Here is an 18,436-nt window from a genome sequence, read left to right on the forward strand (position 1 = left end):
TCTGTATATTCTAGAACTATATAATGTGGATCCTTTTCCCTACAAACTCCATACAACCGAACTACACCTTTATGACTTATAGCTCGAAACATTTCTATTTGTCGCTTAAATTCTTGACAAGCATATTCATCTTTTACTTTATTTAAAGCTTTCACCAATATTAATCTGTGATTATCATTTGCAGCTTTTGTATCTCCATTGCCGCTTTCTTGTTCCTCTTTGATTTCTTCAATATTATCCATAGAGGTTTTTGATCGACGTTCATCTGCAAAATTAAGATTGGTGCTTGTATTGCCAGATGTTATTTGATTAATATTCTCGTATCCATTTTTCTTCTTGCTATCACTTTCGAAATCATCTCTTTCCTTAATAATGCTTTCTTTAATTTTACCAACAAAAATATCTCCAAATTCGCCGCGTCCAATTTGTATAAGTTCAGTTATATCTGTTCGTGGAAGCGTTAACTGATCAAAAGCATGAGAAAATTTCGAACCTTTAGAATGATTACTGCATGCCGTATCATCTGATTTTTGTGGATCATTACCGCTGTTACGTGGGTGTTTATTACCATTCACTTTTTTGGTCTTTAACGGTGTTTGATTTTTCATGGAATTACTCTCTGTGAGACATGGTTCATTTTCAGCCATTTTACTATGTTCACCTGTTTCTGAATTTTCTTTATTTGCTTCCTCTAAGCGAGCTTTACGAGCTTGTCTTCTATATCGACACCAAATCATTAAACCAACCACAAGAACAATATAAGCCAAAGCTACTGTCATAGTAATCATTACGGCTCGTGTTATAAGAAAACCTTCATTCGATTCACCATCCACTAAATAATTATCAACAGCTAAGAAAGAGTACGCAAACAGTTTATATACATAAATATAACGTAAAAACATTAAAATATTACTTACATTTTACAACAAATTTCACTTCTTCCCTTTTTAAACCGGCACTATTGCCAATAGTGCAACCATAATTTCCTTCATCGTCAGGTTGTACATCGCGTATTTCTAATGTTCCATTTTCTAGGAAATAAAATCTGTTTATGTCTGTATTATTTTCGCTTAAATATTGCAAGTCTTTGTCCCATTGAATGGTAGGTTTTGGATCACCAATTGCCTGACAGTGAAATACCACTATACCCTTTTCTTCCGTTTCTATTGGTCCCTCCGGTGCGACAAGAAATTTAGGTGCAACAACAACATTTACACTGACCGTTGCATTTATTTGTCCTTGGCTATTACTAGCAATACAGGTGTAATTTCCTTTATGCATAGCGGTGACATTTTTAAATATTAAAGTTCCATTAATGTCTTCAATTGTGTCAGAAGAGAGTGTTTCATTTACATCCTGTAAATGTTAATATGAAAAAACATAAAAAGAAATGAATAAACAACAGACATGAAAGGAAACAACTTACTTTCAACCATCTAATACGTGGAGGTGGAGTACCCTGAGCTTTGCAATGTACCTTGCCTACTAAGCCAAGTTCTAAGTTTTTAGATGTTGTTGGTTGCGGCATAAACTTGAGTTGTTCTATAATTTGTAATTCAGCGGTATTAAGAAGAGCAGCATCTTCGCCCTCAATATACATTTCGCATGAATAGAGACCAGCATCACTTGCTATTACGCCATTAAATGTCAGTGAGCCGTTTTCTCGATGAAACATAATACGCACATCTTCCCTCAACATTAAATCCTTATTAGGTTCTACTGTAGCTATAAGATTTTGAATAAGATCAATTTGACGAATAATTTTTCCATCTTTACGCCAACGCAACTGTATAAATTTATCCGCTTTTAAATAATTATCATTAGCTTTATACGAACAGTGTAGTTCTGCTTGGTCATTCTCTTTTATAACAAATTTCTCTTGCGGTTGTTCTATGATTTGATTCATTTCCCTAAGAATTGGTGTGTTACTGCTAGCTCCACCGCGTTTTCCACGACATAAAAATGTATGATTATAGGAATTGGAAAAACCCTTCGTCTTTTTTATGCGTGGTATACAATTGGAACCAATATGACCGGCCATAGGTTTCAAATCAGCTAGATTTAATTTGTATCCATTTTTACTGTTAATATGACATAATTGGTTATTGGCAGTACAACGGTAGGATCCATTATCTTTGATGCTTATATTACGTAGATAAAGACGATTTTTTATTAATTCAATATTTTTTGAGTAACTTAACTTATCGTTGTTATGAAACCATTCAATTTTGAGATTACTGTTGTCGTGGGAGCAGTCCACACGGCATTCAAGTACAATTTCGTCTATTTTACTATAAACCAGATGTACAAAGGCAATTTCTCTGACTACAATAAAAAAAATATTTTTTAATTAGTATATAGTTTAAACGACTTTAATTAAAACAAGAACAAGATATTCAAAAAATATACGTATGTATATTGTTTTTATATAATTAAATTTAATATATAATAAATATAAACACATAATAACAAGCCAGAAATAATGGCTCTTAAATGCAATACAGCAGTTAGAAGTAAACGTAGTTTTCAGATTAATAAATCTTAAGAAAAAGATAAACAAAACCGAATACATGAGTACGTCTATAACCCCAGCTCATGAAATGTGTTAATATATTTCATTCACTCAGTCAAAGGATAAAAATTTTTTTTCTTACCAATAAAAGCAGCAAAAAAGACTTATTCCACTAGCGCAGAACTACTAAGATCCACTATTAAGATCTTGTTAATAAAGACATTTGCAGACTATGCCTATATTGTGCCAATGTTTAGCACTGGCAAGCTGGAGGACGACTGTCTTGGGACACCATTGAGTTGGTGATGACTTGGCAGGCAACTTTAATCCAAATGAGCTGCTTGCAATAACAAGAGATGTAGTTATGTGAATGGAAGCTCTCTAGCTTTAACTATAACGACATCTGAGAATCAAAGGACAAAAAAGGACCCAAGTCGTTTCGTGGTCTACTTCGGCTAATTCTTCATTTCAGTGGGGCCACTTGATGGACGGTGCCTTGTCCCAACATCTCACAATTTATATATATCTTTTAAAACAAACTTTATATATATATGTAGCTGACATAGGCAAGTGCAGTATTGATGTGCAATAGCATAGCTCTTATTAGTGACATCAAAATAAAAAATTGTGAGACGTAGCCCTTTCATATTATACACTGACCATATATCGAAAGATAAAATGATGTGTGTGAAAGGGAAATAATAGGAAAATTCTCAAACATTTTCATTTTAAACTTCAGATAAGATCAGTAGCAACCAAGAAATTGGCATATAAATATTTAAAGCTGTTTATACTGTAGGTTAGTAAAGAAAAGGTATAGTTATCCGTCCTCAAATAAGCAATTAATAAGAAGAGTCTTTAAAAACCAAGAATAAATAAGCACCTGAAGGCAGTTAATGTGTATTTAAAAATAAAGAAAAGTTATTAGCGTCTATTCAAAACTAAGAACTTCTTATAATAAAGTTATCTGAGACAGAACTCTAAAAAGAAACACCAAAATTTATATATTCTTCTATTATAAGTTGTTTTAAGAAGTTCATATAAAATAAATACCAAGACCACGAAACTTTTAACTTGAGGACAATCGCTTACACAGACCTCTAAATGCCGTTTATCCTTCCTAACTATGGTTACAATAGCAACAACAATGCCTTTGTTGGATGAAAATTTGTTGTTAATAAATTTTTCATATGGATTATAAACTATTTCTACAATAAGAAATATAAATGAAAACCCAAATAAAATCGACAATGTACCGAAGAACTTAATTTTACTAGTATATGTATATTGTGTGAAGAATATGTATAAATTTAAGTATATAATTCCCATTTATTAAGTCTATAAAAAAGTGGTAAAATAAAAAACTACATTTAAAAACAAAGAAATTTTAAGGGATAAAAAAAAAGCTCCAACATACTACGAAGTTCTGATTTTTATTTAATGCCATATAAACATGAAATCGTAATAAAAATTGGAATTTAATAGTTATACATAAACGTAGAAGTATGAGGAAAATGTAATTGTGTTTTTATTTTTCATAATAAATTGAAAATTTATATATCATAAAAATAATATAAAATATGTATAAAACAACTCTTTGAAAATGTTGAATATTGGGTTTTATTACAATATAATACCGTCATAGTAGTTAATAGAAAATTTTAATATTACACAAAAAATATTAAATACAATATAAATACAATATAAAAAAAAATATTAAAAAGGAACTAATAAACAATGATAAAAAACAAAAGTTTATGACAGCTAATTTAAGCATACACATTAACAATCGTCATCAAAAAGTTTTAGAAATTACCACGAGGTAACACTTTCAAAAGTTACTACCAGGAGACGTATTCACATAGAGGTTAACATATTTGAACACTACCATCCTTATATGTACCATAAATTTCTGACAAAGAATAGTATATAAATTAATGATAAATATTTTATTTTTTTAACACGTGTTTGATGTTAATATTTATTTTTATTAAAGTAAAGACAAAAGACGTGGTTGCGGTTCTGTAGTCCAAGTAAAAGTGAACGAGTTTCAAATTGTCACGTTGAGACCTACGAATGTCAAACCGGACTTTTCCAGCCAACAAGTCGATGTCCCGTTTGGTAGCAATCAAGTGATCGAAATAATATCGCATGATTTGCCGTTAATGAAATTAAGCGCAGGGGCCGTATTAGACAGGACACGGATGTTAACTTATATACCATCGAACAGCCATTACATTCGTCTAATTTCGCTCCTTGCAGTTTGACTGACTCCAGAAACCATAACTGGGAACGCATTTAACCAGCCGAGAAGAGATAAAAAAATCGAAAACGGCTCTGATGGTTATACAAAAATCTGATTATATGCGCAGTTCAGTGAATAGAGAGTGCTTTTGAGGGAATCATGTTGATTAGCAATAATAAACTAGTATTTTTAAGTAACTTTTTGTTTATGTAACTTTTTGCAGTGGGTATGTTACTGGTAAATATAAATAAGCATACTGTACAAAAAATTGGATTCACGACACTACTTTCAGTTTTGACATATAGATGGTGCACTATATTGTCCTTTTAGCTAAAAATACCGGCATGAAAAATAAATTATTTTAAAACTGGATGCTCTTTAAAGCATAATGAGCGCATTGATTTTAATTTAATATATACAGAATTTATAATAAAGTCGTAAAAAGTATAAAATCAGTCTGATTATCTTATAAATTCTTGTTTATAAGAACTATTCTTGACACAAATAATGTTTTAGGTTCTTATTATCAAAAGTACGTGTTTAATTTTCTAAGTAGAAGCGGATAGAATTTTTTATTGAGCTACAAGTATTTTGAATCTGCAGCAGAAATATGTCGTTTTTAAGTAAACATAAGTACAGATAATGCTAGTCGAACATAAAATACAATTTTAATAATATTTTTTACGATCGGAAAAGAAATTTAAAAGTTGTTGGTCTGCAAGAAACAAAATTAAACAAACCAAAACAACTTTATTTTACATATAAAAATGTACAAATAATACGACTTGTGAAAAAATGAAAACCAAACATCAACGAACGTAGTACTGACAAGCAGATACTCCGGCTTATGTGCCAAACAGTATAAACAAGTAGAACGTCAGGTGCGGCGTCACTTGATTGATGTGCGTTCGTTGCATTAAACTTCGAGTAAAAAATTTACATTTAATCTAAAAAGTAAACACAGGAAAATTGAAGTTTATGTGTGCTCAGCTCACACGTTTTAACTTTATTAAATTGATGGTGCAACTACGCAGACATAGACATACAATAAAGTGTTTGCTTGGGTATGCACGGTGATATATGCAATATGCGTGCCATATGCTTCGCCAGTTCACCATTAGATCACTTGTTGAAAGATTTTTATCAAAGAACGGCAAATGATCAAAGCAAAAACTATTTGAAGTGCATTTTCTCTAATGTTCACTTTTATGTTTAGGTTAAATCCATCTCTTTTAGTAAGTGTAATGATCCCAATATACATAATAGAATATGTTAGGTACATAGTTTTTTACAGGACAATAACAGTTCAAATATATACACAAAACTACGTTTATATATTGCGATGAAAGATTGTCTTAATAATTAATAATATTTTTATTGTTGGGAGATGTGACACTGCGACCGTCGGGTCTTTTGGGCCTCCATCTGGGTTAAGTGTAGGTCTTTAAGCCTTGTTGCGCCAATAAAAATTAGTATAGAGCCTAGTTTACAGAATTTTATTGCCTCTTCCGTATAATTAATAATAAAAACTTTTATACTTGAACCCATCCTAAGTAGGAAAGAACTTTAACTTTCCGGATGCAAACTTTGAAGAATGTTGGAATCACTAAACAGCAATAAGAAGTATTTGGAACGATAATAGTAAACAGTTAATAAAAACATAAAAAGTGCCTTGAAAGAAAAATAAAACAGATTACATTAGCTATTTATATTGTATATATATATTTATATCTATATATATATATATATATTATGTATACATTCCTATAAATGATTTTTCAAGCCAGAAGTAATGTGCTGCAGCTAGGAAATAGGTTGGAGGAGGGTAGGTCAACCAACACTTCATAAAGTCATGCTTAAGCTATCAAATTTGCTAACATAATCCATATTTAAGTTAGTTTTGAGATTTAAGTCACGTCGAAACGTGAAACCGACACTTAGAAGTATATATTTTTAATTTTTGATATTATATCTTGTAACATTGTTTATGATTTAAATTATTTTTTTTTATTGCTTCTATATTCTGACTGATGAGTACTTCAAACGGATTTGGACAGTATTTGTAATTAGACACAATTTGCAAACACAGTATTTATAAAAGCAATAATAAATTCGTTAGTTTTAAGTAATAAATTTTTTTCTAAATAATAGTTAATAAACATGCTATTTACCATTTATTTTCAGGCGAGCTGGAGGTGAAGCCTGCCGAGCTCCACTGCCTGTGTTGGTCGCTATGCAGACGTAGTCACCCTCATCGTTACTTTTATTTACTCTTTCAATAATTAAATTAGAGTTAATCTGTTTAATTTTTGTTGAGTTGTGAAGAAGTAGTCCTGTAATAATAAATATTTATTTTAAATTTTTATAAAATTATATAATAGTTTAAGTAACGTAAGTACACAAATAAATTATTTTACTTTTTTAAATAAATTATTATAGAAATTAATATAATATAATATAAGAGAGTACATACGGTAATACTACATATATAAATTTGGTTCATATTAATAAAATACAAATATTAATAAAAATTTTTATGTTATTTATTTTTTCAACTATATTTAATTTACTAATAGAATAATAAAAAAGAACATGCTTACCATTAAATGTCCAAGAATATTTAAGATCGTTTTCTGGCGATGCCCGACATGTAAATATCACCGAATCCCCTTCAACAACAGTTTGGCTTTGTGGCAGTGTGACAAACTCTGAATATTCTGCTTTCACGAACTCTGTAAATATTTTTGTTTTCAATTACCAGATATTTCTTTAGTAACTATCTGTGAAATCAAGATGGTGCATAGTGTAAATAATACCTAATAATATATATGAGTTAAGATCATGTATGTTACACATTTAGAGTACATAAATATAAACTAAATACAATTTCTAAATAGTTTGAGTGTGTTTTTTTGGCTGTAATAAATAGTTGTAAGAGAAACATAGATACATTGGAAAATATACAGATAGTATCTATTAGATACTTAAGTGTGAATAAAATTTTGTACTTTGTTTTGCATAAACAAAAGAGAAAAATCTTCTAAGGTTTAAAAGGAAAAACAAGTTTGATTATAAATTTGTTTATAGTTCTCACACCTTAGTATTTTTTATGAGATAATAAATCAATTTCTTAATCACTTAACATATTAGTGGTAATATATTTACAGAATAGGATTCAAATGAATCCATAGAAAATGTTGAAGAAATAATGATATGAAACGAAAGAACCTCAAAATATGTTCTTAAAAAAAAATATTGGATTTTTAGTTATTCTTAAAGGGATAGGGGTCTAGATTTTCGTAGTCATTTTAGTTTGAAAGCTAATTTTCAAATTGGGATAGTAAAAAAATTGTTCATGTTAGCAAAAATAATTTTCAAGTTAAAGGGACAATCTATTTCTGTGACCTTCCGGAGAAGTTAATTTTGTTTTATTTTTATGTAGTACTTTAATTATAGCTAAGCAACAATAGGTATATAAAGATATTTTTCAGTATTCAGATATTGGGTGAAAGCACTTTGTATCATTATTGATATAAGCATATAGAATATAAATCATAAACCATCGTACAATATTGTAATGTAATACAAATTAATGTGGGGTTTCTTAAACACCGCCTCCCGGATGACTACATATACGAATTATTAGCACTACGGTTCTAAAAGGTGTTGTATTGGATGGTTCTTGCAAAACACATTGAATATTTTTTTTGCGTTCCGCAATAACATATATTTTGTGTTGAGATAAAGTTTACATAGCTATAATCTTATATGCAAATGTTGACAATAATAAATTTATTCAAAATATAAACCAAAACATTATCAAAAAATGTTTGAGTTTACAAATATATATATTGTGATTTATATTTATTCATATATTTTCTATATTATTAGTAAAATTATAAAAATTTAATGCTAAGGTGTGCTACGATAAGATAAGCAATTTATTGTAAAATTTACGAAATAAATATCAGACATTCAATTACATTATAATTCTTTAGAAAATAGTTGAGCTAAATAAGAAACACTCTACGAAAGGGACATAAATTTATAGGAAGGAATTGAAGTAGTAATGAATAAAGAGATATGGTATATTAAATTGCTTTCAATTTTTTTTATATTTTTTTGACATTATACTCAACAGTACACTTAAGGAAAGGTAAATATTTATTGGATGATACAAGAATGAATAAAAATGTTTTCTGCTACAACTGATTTAATGCATAAAAATTATAGTTTCACTGAATAAATGGATATAATATATGGCAATCAGGTGATACACTAGTATAGTTTCATTATGAGTGCTTGCAAGAATCAATGGAACGTAAAGGGGAACAGAAATCAAACAGTTTTTAAAATAATTATATGACCATTTTTGTTAACATTTAGTAAAAATAGATAAAATAACGTAATCTTACGGTAATAAAATGTTACTAACAAGTCTGCACAGGTGTCTTACTAATATAAAAAACTTTAATTGACACTTGTGACACACTCCACAGGTACTTTCACATATTAGTATACATAATTAAACTTTTATTAATGTAATTGTAATTTGCCGTATAAAATAGTTTACCTTTAACAATTAGATAGTAAATAATATACGATTTAAAGTCAGGTACACTACGCAGGGAGAGCTAAAAAGTTACTAGAACAGCAATTAATTTAAATTACATATTATATTAATATTAGAAATTCTCCTGATGAAAGCATAAGTGAATTTGCCGAGATACGAATAAAAATATACTAAAAATAATGCTCAAAATAAAGGCTAAAATTCTTAAAAGACTAAATCAATTTCAACATATTAAACAATTGCACCGATTATGAGGCCCCCTATTATGGATTGTAATTTCATTATTTTGATTACTATTCCCAGCATGGCTAATATATGTAATAAGGTAGGACTTAAAGTATAATTTGAAATTAAAAATCAGTGATGAACAGTAATACTAATCTTAAAGAACTTGTAAGAATGAATGCCGAATTAACACAATACAGTAAGAAATTTTAACTCTTGTGACCTCTCAATTTACTGATTGCAGAATAAACTAAAAACCAATACGTTAAAAACTTAAATATCAAGTTAATATAAAAACAAAGTTTTTAACTTGTTACTTTCTTTTTTCATTCACCATATTCGACAGATTTCAGATTTCATCCACAAAATTTATATAGAACTTATTAAGTTCTAAAACGCTTACTCCGTGAAAGGTGATTTTACTTGAACAATAACCGAAAAAACTTTTATTTTGGCGTTAAAAATAAATCGCTAGAAAACATATATTTGGAATGAGTGTTGAAATACTAACAAAAGGAGTTGATTTTTGCAATTGTTTTGAGTAGCTCAATAAATATTTTTTTAAGATGATTGTTAACACAACAAAATTCGACTTCAAGAATTATATATTCATTCCAAAATTTCTGTAACATATGGGGACCTTTCATTTAGAAACATTTATCTTTGAACTTAAAAAAAGCTACAGTTTCAAAAATGATTTCATCATTGGAACTAAATTTCCTTAGCTGGGCATTCTTATCCGTTCTCAAACAAAAAATAGTCGCTAGGAATACAAGAAAGAATATGGTGAATGGGAAAGTAAATAAAAGTGCAAATAGTGCAATTTTGTTTTGTATTTAATGAACTTGAGACATGGTACATTGAAAGACAACTCTTTTGTTTTTAATTTCAGTTTGTTTCTTTTTTCATATATTTTTTGATGGACCAATAGTAAGATATTAGTATAATATTTATTTGTTTTTGCAAAAGATGATTGATGAAAAAAAAACTTGCGCTTAGCTGACATTTACGTTTTTGGCAGCTTTTACCGGTTGTTATCCATTTAGATAACTGCCGAGTGCAGTGATGTATCAATATTTCATCTATGTTACAGTACTGTATGAAATATTTTTTGGTTATTATGATAATACCATATAAACATCAATAGGTTATGGTTTTTAGTACAGTGTAAAAAAATGCTGACCCCTTTTTTAACACTGTTTTCAATTATCAGTATGGAATATAGTAATGTTGATAGAAACAATGGTGTGAAGAGATATAAAAAAAAAATGAATTGAAGAATTGCCAAAAAACCGTAACATCCTTTACTATAGCAATTAAATGAGATACTGAAAGTAGCTATAAGTTCAAATATGTTGTCAAAATTGGAATATGTTGATTTAAATCAAAAATCATTTATTATTTGTTTAATTGTATTATTATTCTTTATATTGAATTGATTTTTAACGTCCGTTTTGACAAAAGAAACTAAATTCTTAATATGAACTATTGTTTTCAATGGAGGGGTATTTCGAACAGTATTAAATTACCGCAATAAAATTTTATTATTTTATTAGTTAATTGAATTTTTGGCTGACCATACATCTGTTTCGAGTATTGTTAAATACCCATTATCAGTGGTCTTGGAATTATTTCTTATATTTAATTATTCGTAAATAATTTTTTGAGACTGCAAGTACTAAAGGATAAACTCGTGCACTGCTAAATTTTTAGCTCAGAATCAGTGTTCATTAGCAATCTGACCCAAAGCCGAACGTGCAAGCAATCTGACCCTTGTATGTTCGAACTTGGAGTTCTATTAATTTACTGTGAAAGTTCATTAATAAATTTACTTACTGGGGTTTATTAGAACGAAATCATAAACCAGCTGTAAAATAATTAAATTAATTATGTTTTTATTTTTAATTGTTAAATTTTAATACTATTCTTTTGTAGAACCATTATAATTCATTATATAAATTTGGGATTATTGGGATTATGTATTGACTTCTTAATAGATAAAATCAAATTAAAAATAAATTTTTTTTCAAAGAACTTAAAATCTATTAAAAGTTTTGCTCGCTTATACACACATCTGTAGATCAAGATAAAAAACAATAACAATAGCAGCAATAGAGAAAAAGGATAATAAAAAGCTGATTACAAAAAAAAAAAAGGAAAAAACAGAAGTAAACAAAAAGTGTCTTCAAATCTGAGAAAAGGAAGAAATATTTTTTATAGGAAATCACTTTAACTTGATTTAATCTGCTATATTATTTTAAAGAATATATTCTAATAAAATCCAAATTGTTAATTGTTCAGATGGCACTTTGAGTCCCATACCATATAAAAGAATGTTCAAAAGGTTTATATTTTATTTTGATGAATAACTTCATTTAAATCATTTACATAGGTAATTCATTCATTTGAATGAAAAAGTTTTTACTTATAATTGAAAATCTTGAATATAATCAGTGCTATAATATTTTAACATAATGTTTAATACATATACGAGAATTTTATACAAATTAAAAATATAGTATAAAATGTGAAATTTAAATTGGAGCCAATAAATGTGAATGAGTAGAAACGCAAAATCTAAGAAAGGTCAAGATGCAGACGATCTAGAAAAATTAAAAATTTTTTGATTTTAATTAATCTCAATTTTAATGTTAAAATAATTAAATAAACATTTTTTAACAATTACTAAATAACATTAATATTTTAATATGTACGTACATATGTTTGTAATTTAATTCTGTTTTATTTTATAAACACACACATATATTGTATCTTAATTAATTAAATGAAATAATATCTTTTTTAGTATTCCTTAAATTAAAATTTTTTAACAGTTATTAAATAGTATTAATAATATTTTAATATGTACATACATATATGTGTAATTTAATTGTGTATAATTTTATAAACACACACATATATTGTATTTTAATTAAATCGAATACTTACGAATAGCACAAAAATGTAGCACACTTATTGCAAATATAATTTTTGATTTCGAATACATTTTGAAGCTTAAATGCAAATGATGAATTGATGAAATAATGATATCAAATTAAACGTGCAATTATTTAGTCCTTCATCTATTTTATTCGATGTTTTTATGTGTAGTTAGTTTTATGAATGTGTAGAGTATTAATCAAAACAATGGAGTCACAAAAAAGAACACAAAGCCATAGCACAGCACAAATGCACCAGAATTGAAAAAAAAGCTTGAACTTGCTTATTACTTATTTTATGTGGCAATGGACTCCATTTTAGCTTGCTTTTTGTTTCGGTTTTGAACTTAATTCAGAGTTTTTAGAATTTCTTTTTTAAATCTGACTTATTTTCACTTAAAATTAATTGTTAAAACTCTACAATTTTCTTATTATTTATTTTTAATTTAATATCACAATGCATATTTGCATCTTGCTTATTATATATAAACAAAACGGCGACTGAGACGGAGACATGAACAATGGATTTAACAAAGATTTGATGTATAAAAACTAAATTATTTTTACATATGCATGTTATTTTGACAAAGATTTGTTTACATCAATTAAAAAACTATTTAAATAAATTAATATATTATGTATTAATTTATATTTCATAAATTTTTAACTTTTAAATGTTTTCCTCGAAATTTAGATATCATCCATTTATTCCTTCAGACAAATTTCTCTTATAATTGAATACATTCTCATTGCAATCGCAGACAGCTTTGAATACATACAAATTTATGCACATCTGTATGTTTTTATTTTGCACACAAACGTTCTTACACAATTTTATTATCTTTTCTACATATATGTAAATGAAATTTTCTCATTAAATATTGCATATCAATTATATTTTTGTTTACAATCCTTTTTTTACACTCACAACATTTGCTTTAGGCATGCATTTTTAATAATACATTTTCAACACAATCGCCTGCGCTAATCACAACCGAACTCAGACACCTTCCACTCCGAACTACCGTACAAAAATATTGAGTATTCCAACAGCACTGAAATGCCGGTAACAACATAAAATAAATAAATTAGCAGATACATATTTTCTCCTTGCTTGGAAGAATTGATTCCATTTGTGTCTCTCAACTTGGAATTTTATTGCCGGTTTATGTTTCTGTAAGCGCATTTTCTTATACACACACCGGAGTCCGTAAATAAGTCTAGGGTTGTATTCGAAAATTTAACTAAAAATATTTATCTATTAAAAATGATTGAAACTTAGATACGGAATAAATTTATAAGATATTTTTTTAAGTATTTATTTGTGTATTTATTTTGTTCAAATTAAGCAGTTACTTTGATCAAAATAAACTTCTTGTCTTGAACGAAGTGGTAGGCGTATGAATATGTGAAAATTTTGTACACAAACCAATAAATGAGTTGGAATTAAAAATATTCTAGTTATACAAATAATTGAATCATGCTATGTTTTTAGTTTCTCAACAGTGTTTGCCTGTTGGGTGGGAAGAATGCTATGATTTTCATATTCAAATATCAAATAATTCAGGCATATAGCCTGAAAGAGGCGACGACGCTTTTCCGTCGTCGGAAAATAGAGAACTGTTGTTAAACAGACTTAGGTACTACATGGACTATATAGTCATGAATGATGATGATGATTTGAATTAAGTGCCAAATATTATATAGAAATTTATACAAAATATTGTATAAATATTTTACAATATTTTACAGTAGTTATTCATGTTAAAAAAAGAAATAAAGGAACCATTTTCTAAACTCTTGAACTATATATACATAGTATACAATATATTCTTATACATATGTATGTGTGTATTTTTGATATAATTCATATATCAAAAACATAGAAATTTCTATGTATTTTTTATATACTATTATTACAGATGAAATTTAAATAATAAATTTTATTAATATATTTTCAAATGTTTTATCTACAATAATTTATTGAATTGGAACTGGTAGGCCGAAACTGGTAGCCAACTTTATGTCATGAAGTTGAACACTATATGTCCAGATTGGTTTATGCATTAGCTTTAACAAAACTAGTCTGTAGTAGATAGAATAGTATTAATGAATCATTGCAGATAAGTCATTTGTAGGCACTTTAATTTACTTGAATATGAAATTTAATACGACTGAGATAAGATGTTTACTTGTGATGATTTTATATGTAATGATTTTGTGTTGGTTAACTCTGTTTTCCAGTTAATGTCCATTGTTCTATGTCATTAATACAGTTTTGAAGTACTTGTCGCAATTCTACATTAGTATCAAAAATTATGATAACCACTGTATCATTTACAAGTGTAACTATAATTGAGTTTAAAGGTGTTGGTATATCGATCCAATACTGTATTTACTATAATGTAAATATCGGTTAAATCCGAGTAAGCTTTCTTGGATCAACCTGCAATGTTTTGTTGGAAAATAATAGCTTATAAATTTCACAAGATTTTCAATTTGAAACTCTTTGAAAGCAGAATATATAATATTATTTACATAGTTAAGTTTAGTGACAAATATAGTATTATTTAAGATCAATTATTTACCGAAAATAAATTACTCATTTTATGAAATTTGAAATTATGAAATTTCTGATCATGTGTTTCAGATATTTAAGGGAGAAACAGAGAAGTAATACAGTTGAATGTAAAACTTTATCGAAGAATATGAGATAAAGTTTGTGTATCCCATAAAACTGCTTCCATTAAACTAATTTAAGAGTGAGCTACAATACAATTTTTTCGTTCATTATAATTCTAGAATGGTGTTCTACGTCCTGCAATCTTAGCAATATATTGCAATGTCTCTTACTTATCTTAATAAAGACAAATTACGACTTTTAATGACAAGTGCCATTCGTATTGAGTGTTGTAATGTGATGTGGGCAAAATTTTATCAGTAACGTTGTGAGTACATTTGATTTGTAGCTTTTAAATGTAATACTAAAGTCAATAAGGTCCTTAATCATTCTTTTGTATATAAAGACTAGATGTTTTTAGAAATATTTGGAAAGATGTAATTCGTATAGAAGTATTGAAGTTTTACTAATAATTAAAAGAAGAGCAAAGGTTAGCACAGATGTAACAAATAATTCTACATTATGACAATATTGTAACAATGATTTATTATATTGATGTTATGTACTTTATGTATTGTTAGATGTGTTGAAAATATATATATGATGCGACTTTTCATTTATTCTTGATTTTTATTATAAAAATTTTAAAAAGTAAATGCCCAAAATAATTGTATGTTACCATAAGAAATGGCCTATAGGGAAGTATGTTACGAGACTATAGATCATAGCTATCGTACTTAGGTACGTTTCTAATTTGTTTCTGCCGTACCACCGTTTTTTCTTGGTTATTATAGATTAATCTAGCTTGTTATTTTAGATTAATCTAGAGGTACCACAAAAGAATATCGTATTCCAAATATCATTACATCTTTACTCATATCATGTTCCATATTGAAATTTCTGAAGAATGCATGTGAACGCATCTACTTAACTAGTAGTACTTTTTGCAGAAGAGGTACTGTGCTGTAGTACTGTGTTGTTGCACCCAGATGAACCGAATGCTACAATGTTGTGATACTTTATTTAAAGACTATACTTATTTTAATTTAAGAATTCTTTGTCAAGAAACTTAATTTTAACTAAACAACTTTCATCTTTTTTATTAAAACTTTTGGATCATTTTTATGAATGAAATGTAATTTCCTTCGGAAAATTTTATTTCTGTCTAACTTTGTAACTATCCAAGCTTGACATTTGTAGCTGGAATGATCGGAATCTAAATATAAAATATTCAATTTCTTACTTTAAGAGTGCACATGATTTTGGTTTAATAGCATTGCAGGGGTAAAATTTTATGCTCAGCTTTTTCTAAACGTTAAGGTAGTTAATTTTTACCCGCTTTTAATCCCCATGAAAACACTCAGCACCATTGACGAGACGTAATGCTATTTTACTGCCAGAGACTGTTTTACTCAAAGTTAGCAGTAATAAACAAAACACTTTTGATGACTGCGTTCCATAATTCCGTTTTTATAGTTTTTTCAACCCTCGCGTTATAGGACACCCAGCACCGCACAGTTTTTGCTGTGCTTACAGTTATAGTTCGCCTGATGTAATAATCCGTTGACTCTGGCAACAAACCAAATGCTACAAAAGAAAGTTTTGTTCATTAGAGTTTTAGGGGTGGCGCAAAATCATATCTTTACTCCAGACATTTATTGATGTCGTAAAATTGAAGATTTACGACAGTACTTCCCCTGTCACTAATTTTAGATTACCATAAGAAAAAGAAGAAAAAAATAATAAAATTACTTATATGCGGCAAAATGTTAAACAAAAACAACCAAAAATGTTTTTAAACAACAATACCGAATATATAGGATACTAACAGCTGCGTGATTAAAAAAAAACAAGGAATATCTACAAATCGTAACTTAACAATTTCAATTTAATTTATTTTAATTTAATAAAGAAAACTTTTTAATTATATTATTATAAAGTTTATATAACATATAAATATTATATATATATTTAGATAAATATACATATACTGATAGTTACATTGATATATATATATGTATTTATACACGAAAATTCGTATATAGAATCTCCTGAATTTAAATGAAAACTTTTTTTACTTTTAAAATAAATGTTACGCATTAATAGTAAAAATCCACATTTTTCCCTAAAAAAATATTTTTTTCAATTTCAAAAAAAATTAAATTTTTAACAACTCGATCCCTTTAATAACTGATCCATTTTAACATATATATCAAAGTACTCATTTAGGAATCGTATTGTTGTCATTGTAAAAATTTAGATATAAGTATAAACCAATTTTTTGCATTTATTATAACAAAGTTTCGCTTATAATATAAGATATATAATCTTATTAAAAATTGATTCTAAGGTATAATTGATAGAAAATGATTTCTAACAATATTAAGATTTAAGAAGTCTAAGAAGTGGGCCAAGAAGTGGAAATTAGAAAAATAATTATAAATTTGCTATAACTCGCATTTAGCATTTAAAAACAATAAAATTAAATGAAATAAAATAAAATAAAATAAAATAAAATAAAATAAAATAAAATAAAATAACATAACATAACATAACATAACATAACATAACATAACATAACATAACATAACATAACATAACATAACATAACATAACATAACTTAACATAACGTAACATAACATAACATAACGTAACATAACATAACATAACATAACATAACATAACATAACATAACATAACATAACATAACATAAAATAAAATAACATAAAATAAAATAAATAAATTAAATAAAATTAAATAGAAATAAAAATAAAATAAAGTAAAATTAAACTTAATATAATAAGATTAAACAAAACAAACAAAATAAAATAAAAAAAATCTATATGTTGATGGGAACAAATAGAAGAGTTAGATTAATAGTGAGAATAAATAATTGGAACAATTTGATATCTGGCTATCAATGGCATTTGATGAAACTTGGAAATAATTTCATCTTAGGTCATACAAATTAGCGTTCTATAAAAAAGGATCGTGGAGACGACATTATTTTATATTTATATTATATTATATAAATATATATATATTTATATGATGTAATGTAGATGCGATATCTTTTTTAACAGTGAATTTAGTAATATATTTTCACTTCTTTAAATTTATGGTTTTTGTAGTTAAGATTTTCAGTTGTATGTCAATTTCCTTTTCAAAACTAAATAATCTAAGTTTTACTAGTATTTACTACTTTCATATTTTCACAATATTTCTTTTGAGAAGAAATAATTTTTTTAAAAATAACCTGATAATGAGCCAAAATAAAACGTAATAGCAATAAATTGTTTATTCCATCGATATTGACTTCG

The 18,436-nt window shown here is 27.3% G+C and overlaps 1 protein-coding gene across 1 annotated transcript; it reads right to left on the reverse strand.

The window, feature by feature from the left end:
- Positions 1 to 8: 8 nt before the first annotated feature.
- Positions 9 to 12,874, reverse strand: LOC119684288 (tyrosine-protein kinase-like otk; the record flags this gene model as incomplete). The annotated part of the gene is made up of 6 exons (XM_038098296.1): positions 12,505 to 12,874; positions 7,358 to 7,489; positions 6,929 to 7,090; positions 1,427 to 2,325; positions 918 to 1,356; positions 9 to 850 (listed from the first exon to the last, which is right to left on the reverse strand). Coding segments are annotated over exons 1-6 (2,532 nt in total), but the record flags the coding sequence as incomplete, so codon positions are not given.
- Positions 12,875 to 18,436: the final 5,562 nt, after the last annotated feature.

This window comes from Teleopsis dalmanni, chromosome 2 (genome assembly GCF_002237135.1).
Source record: "Teleopsis dalmanni isolate 2A chromosome 2, ASM223713v2, whole genome shotgun sequence".
NCBI lineage: Eukaryota > Metazoa > Arthropoda > Insecta > Diptera > Diopsidae > Teleopsis > Teleopsis dalmanni.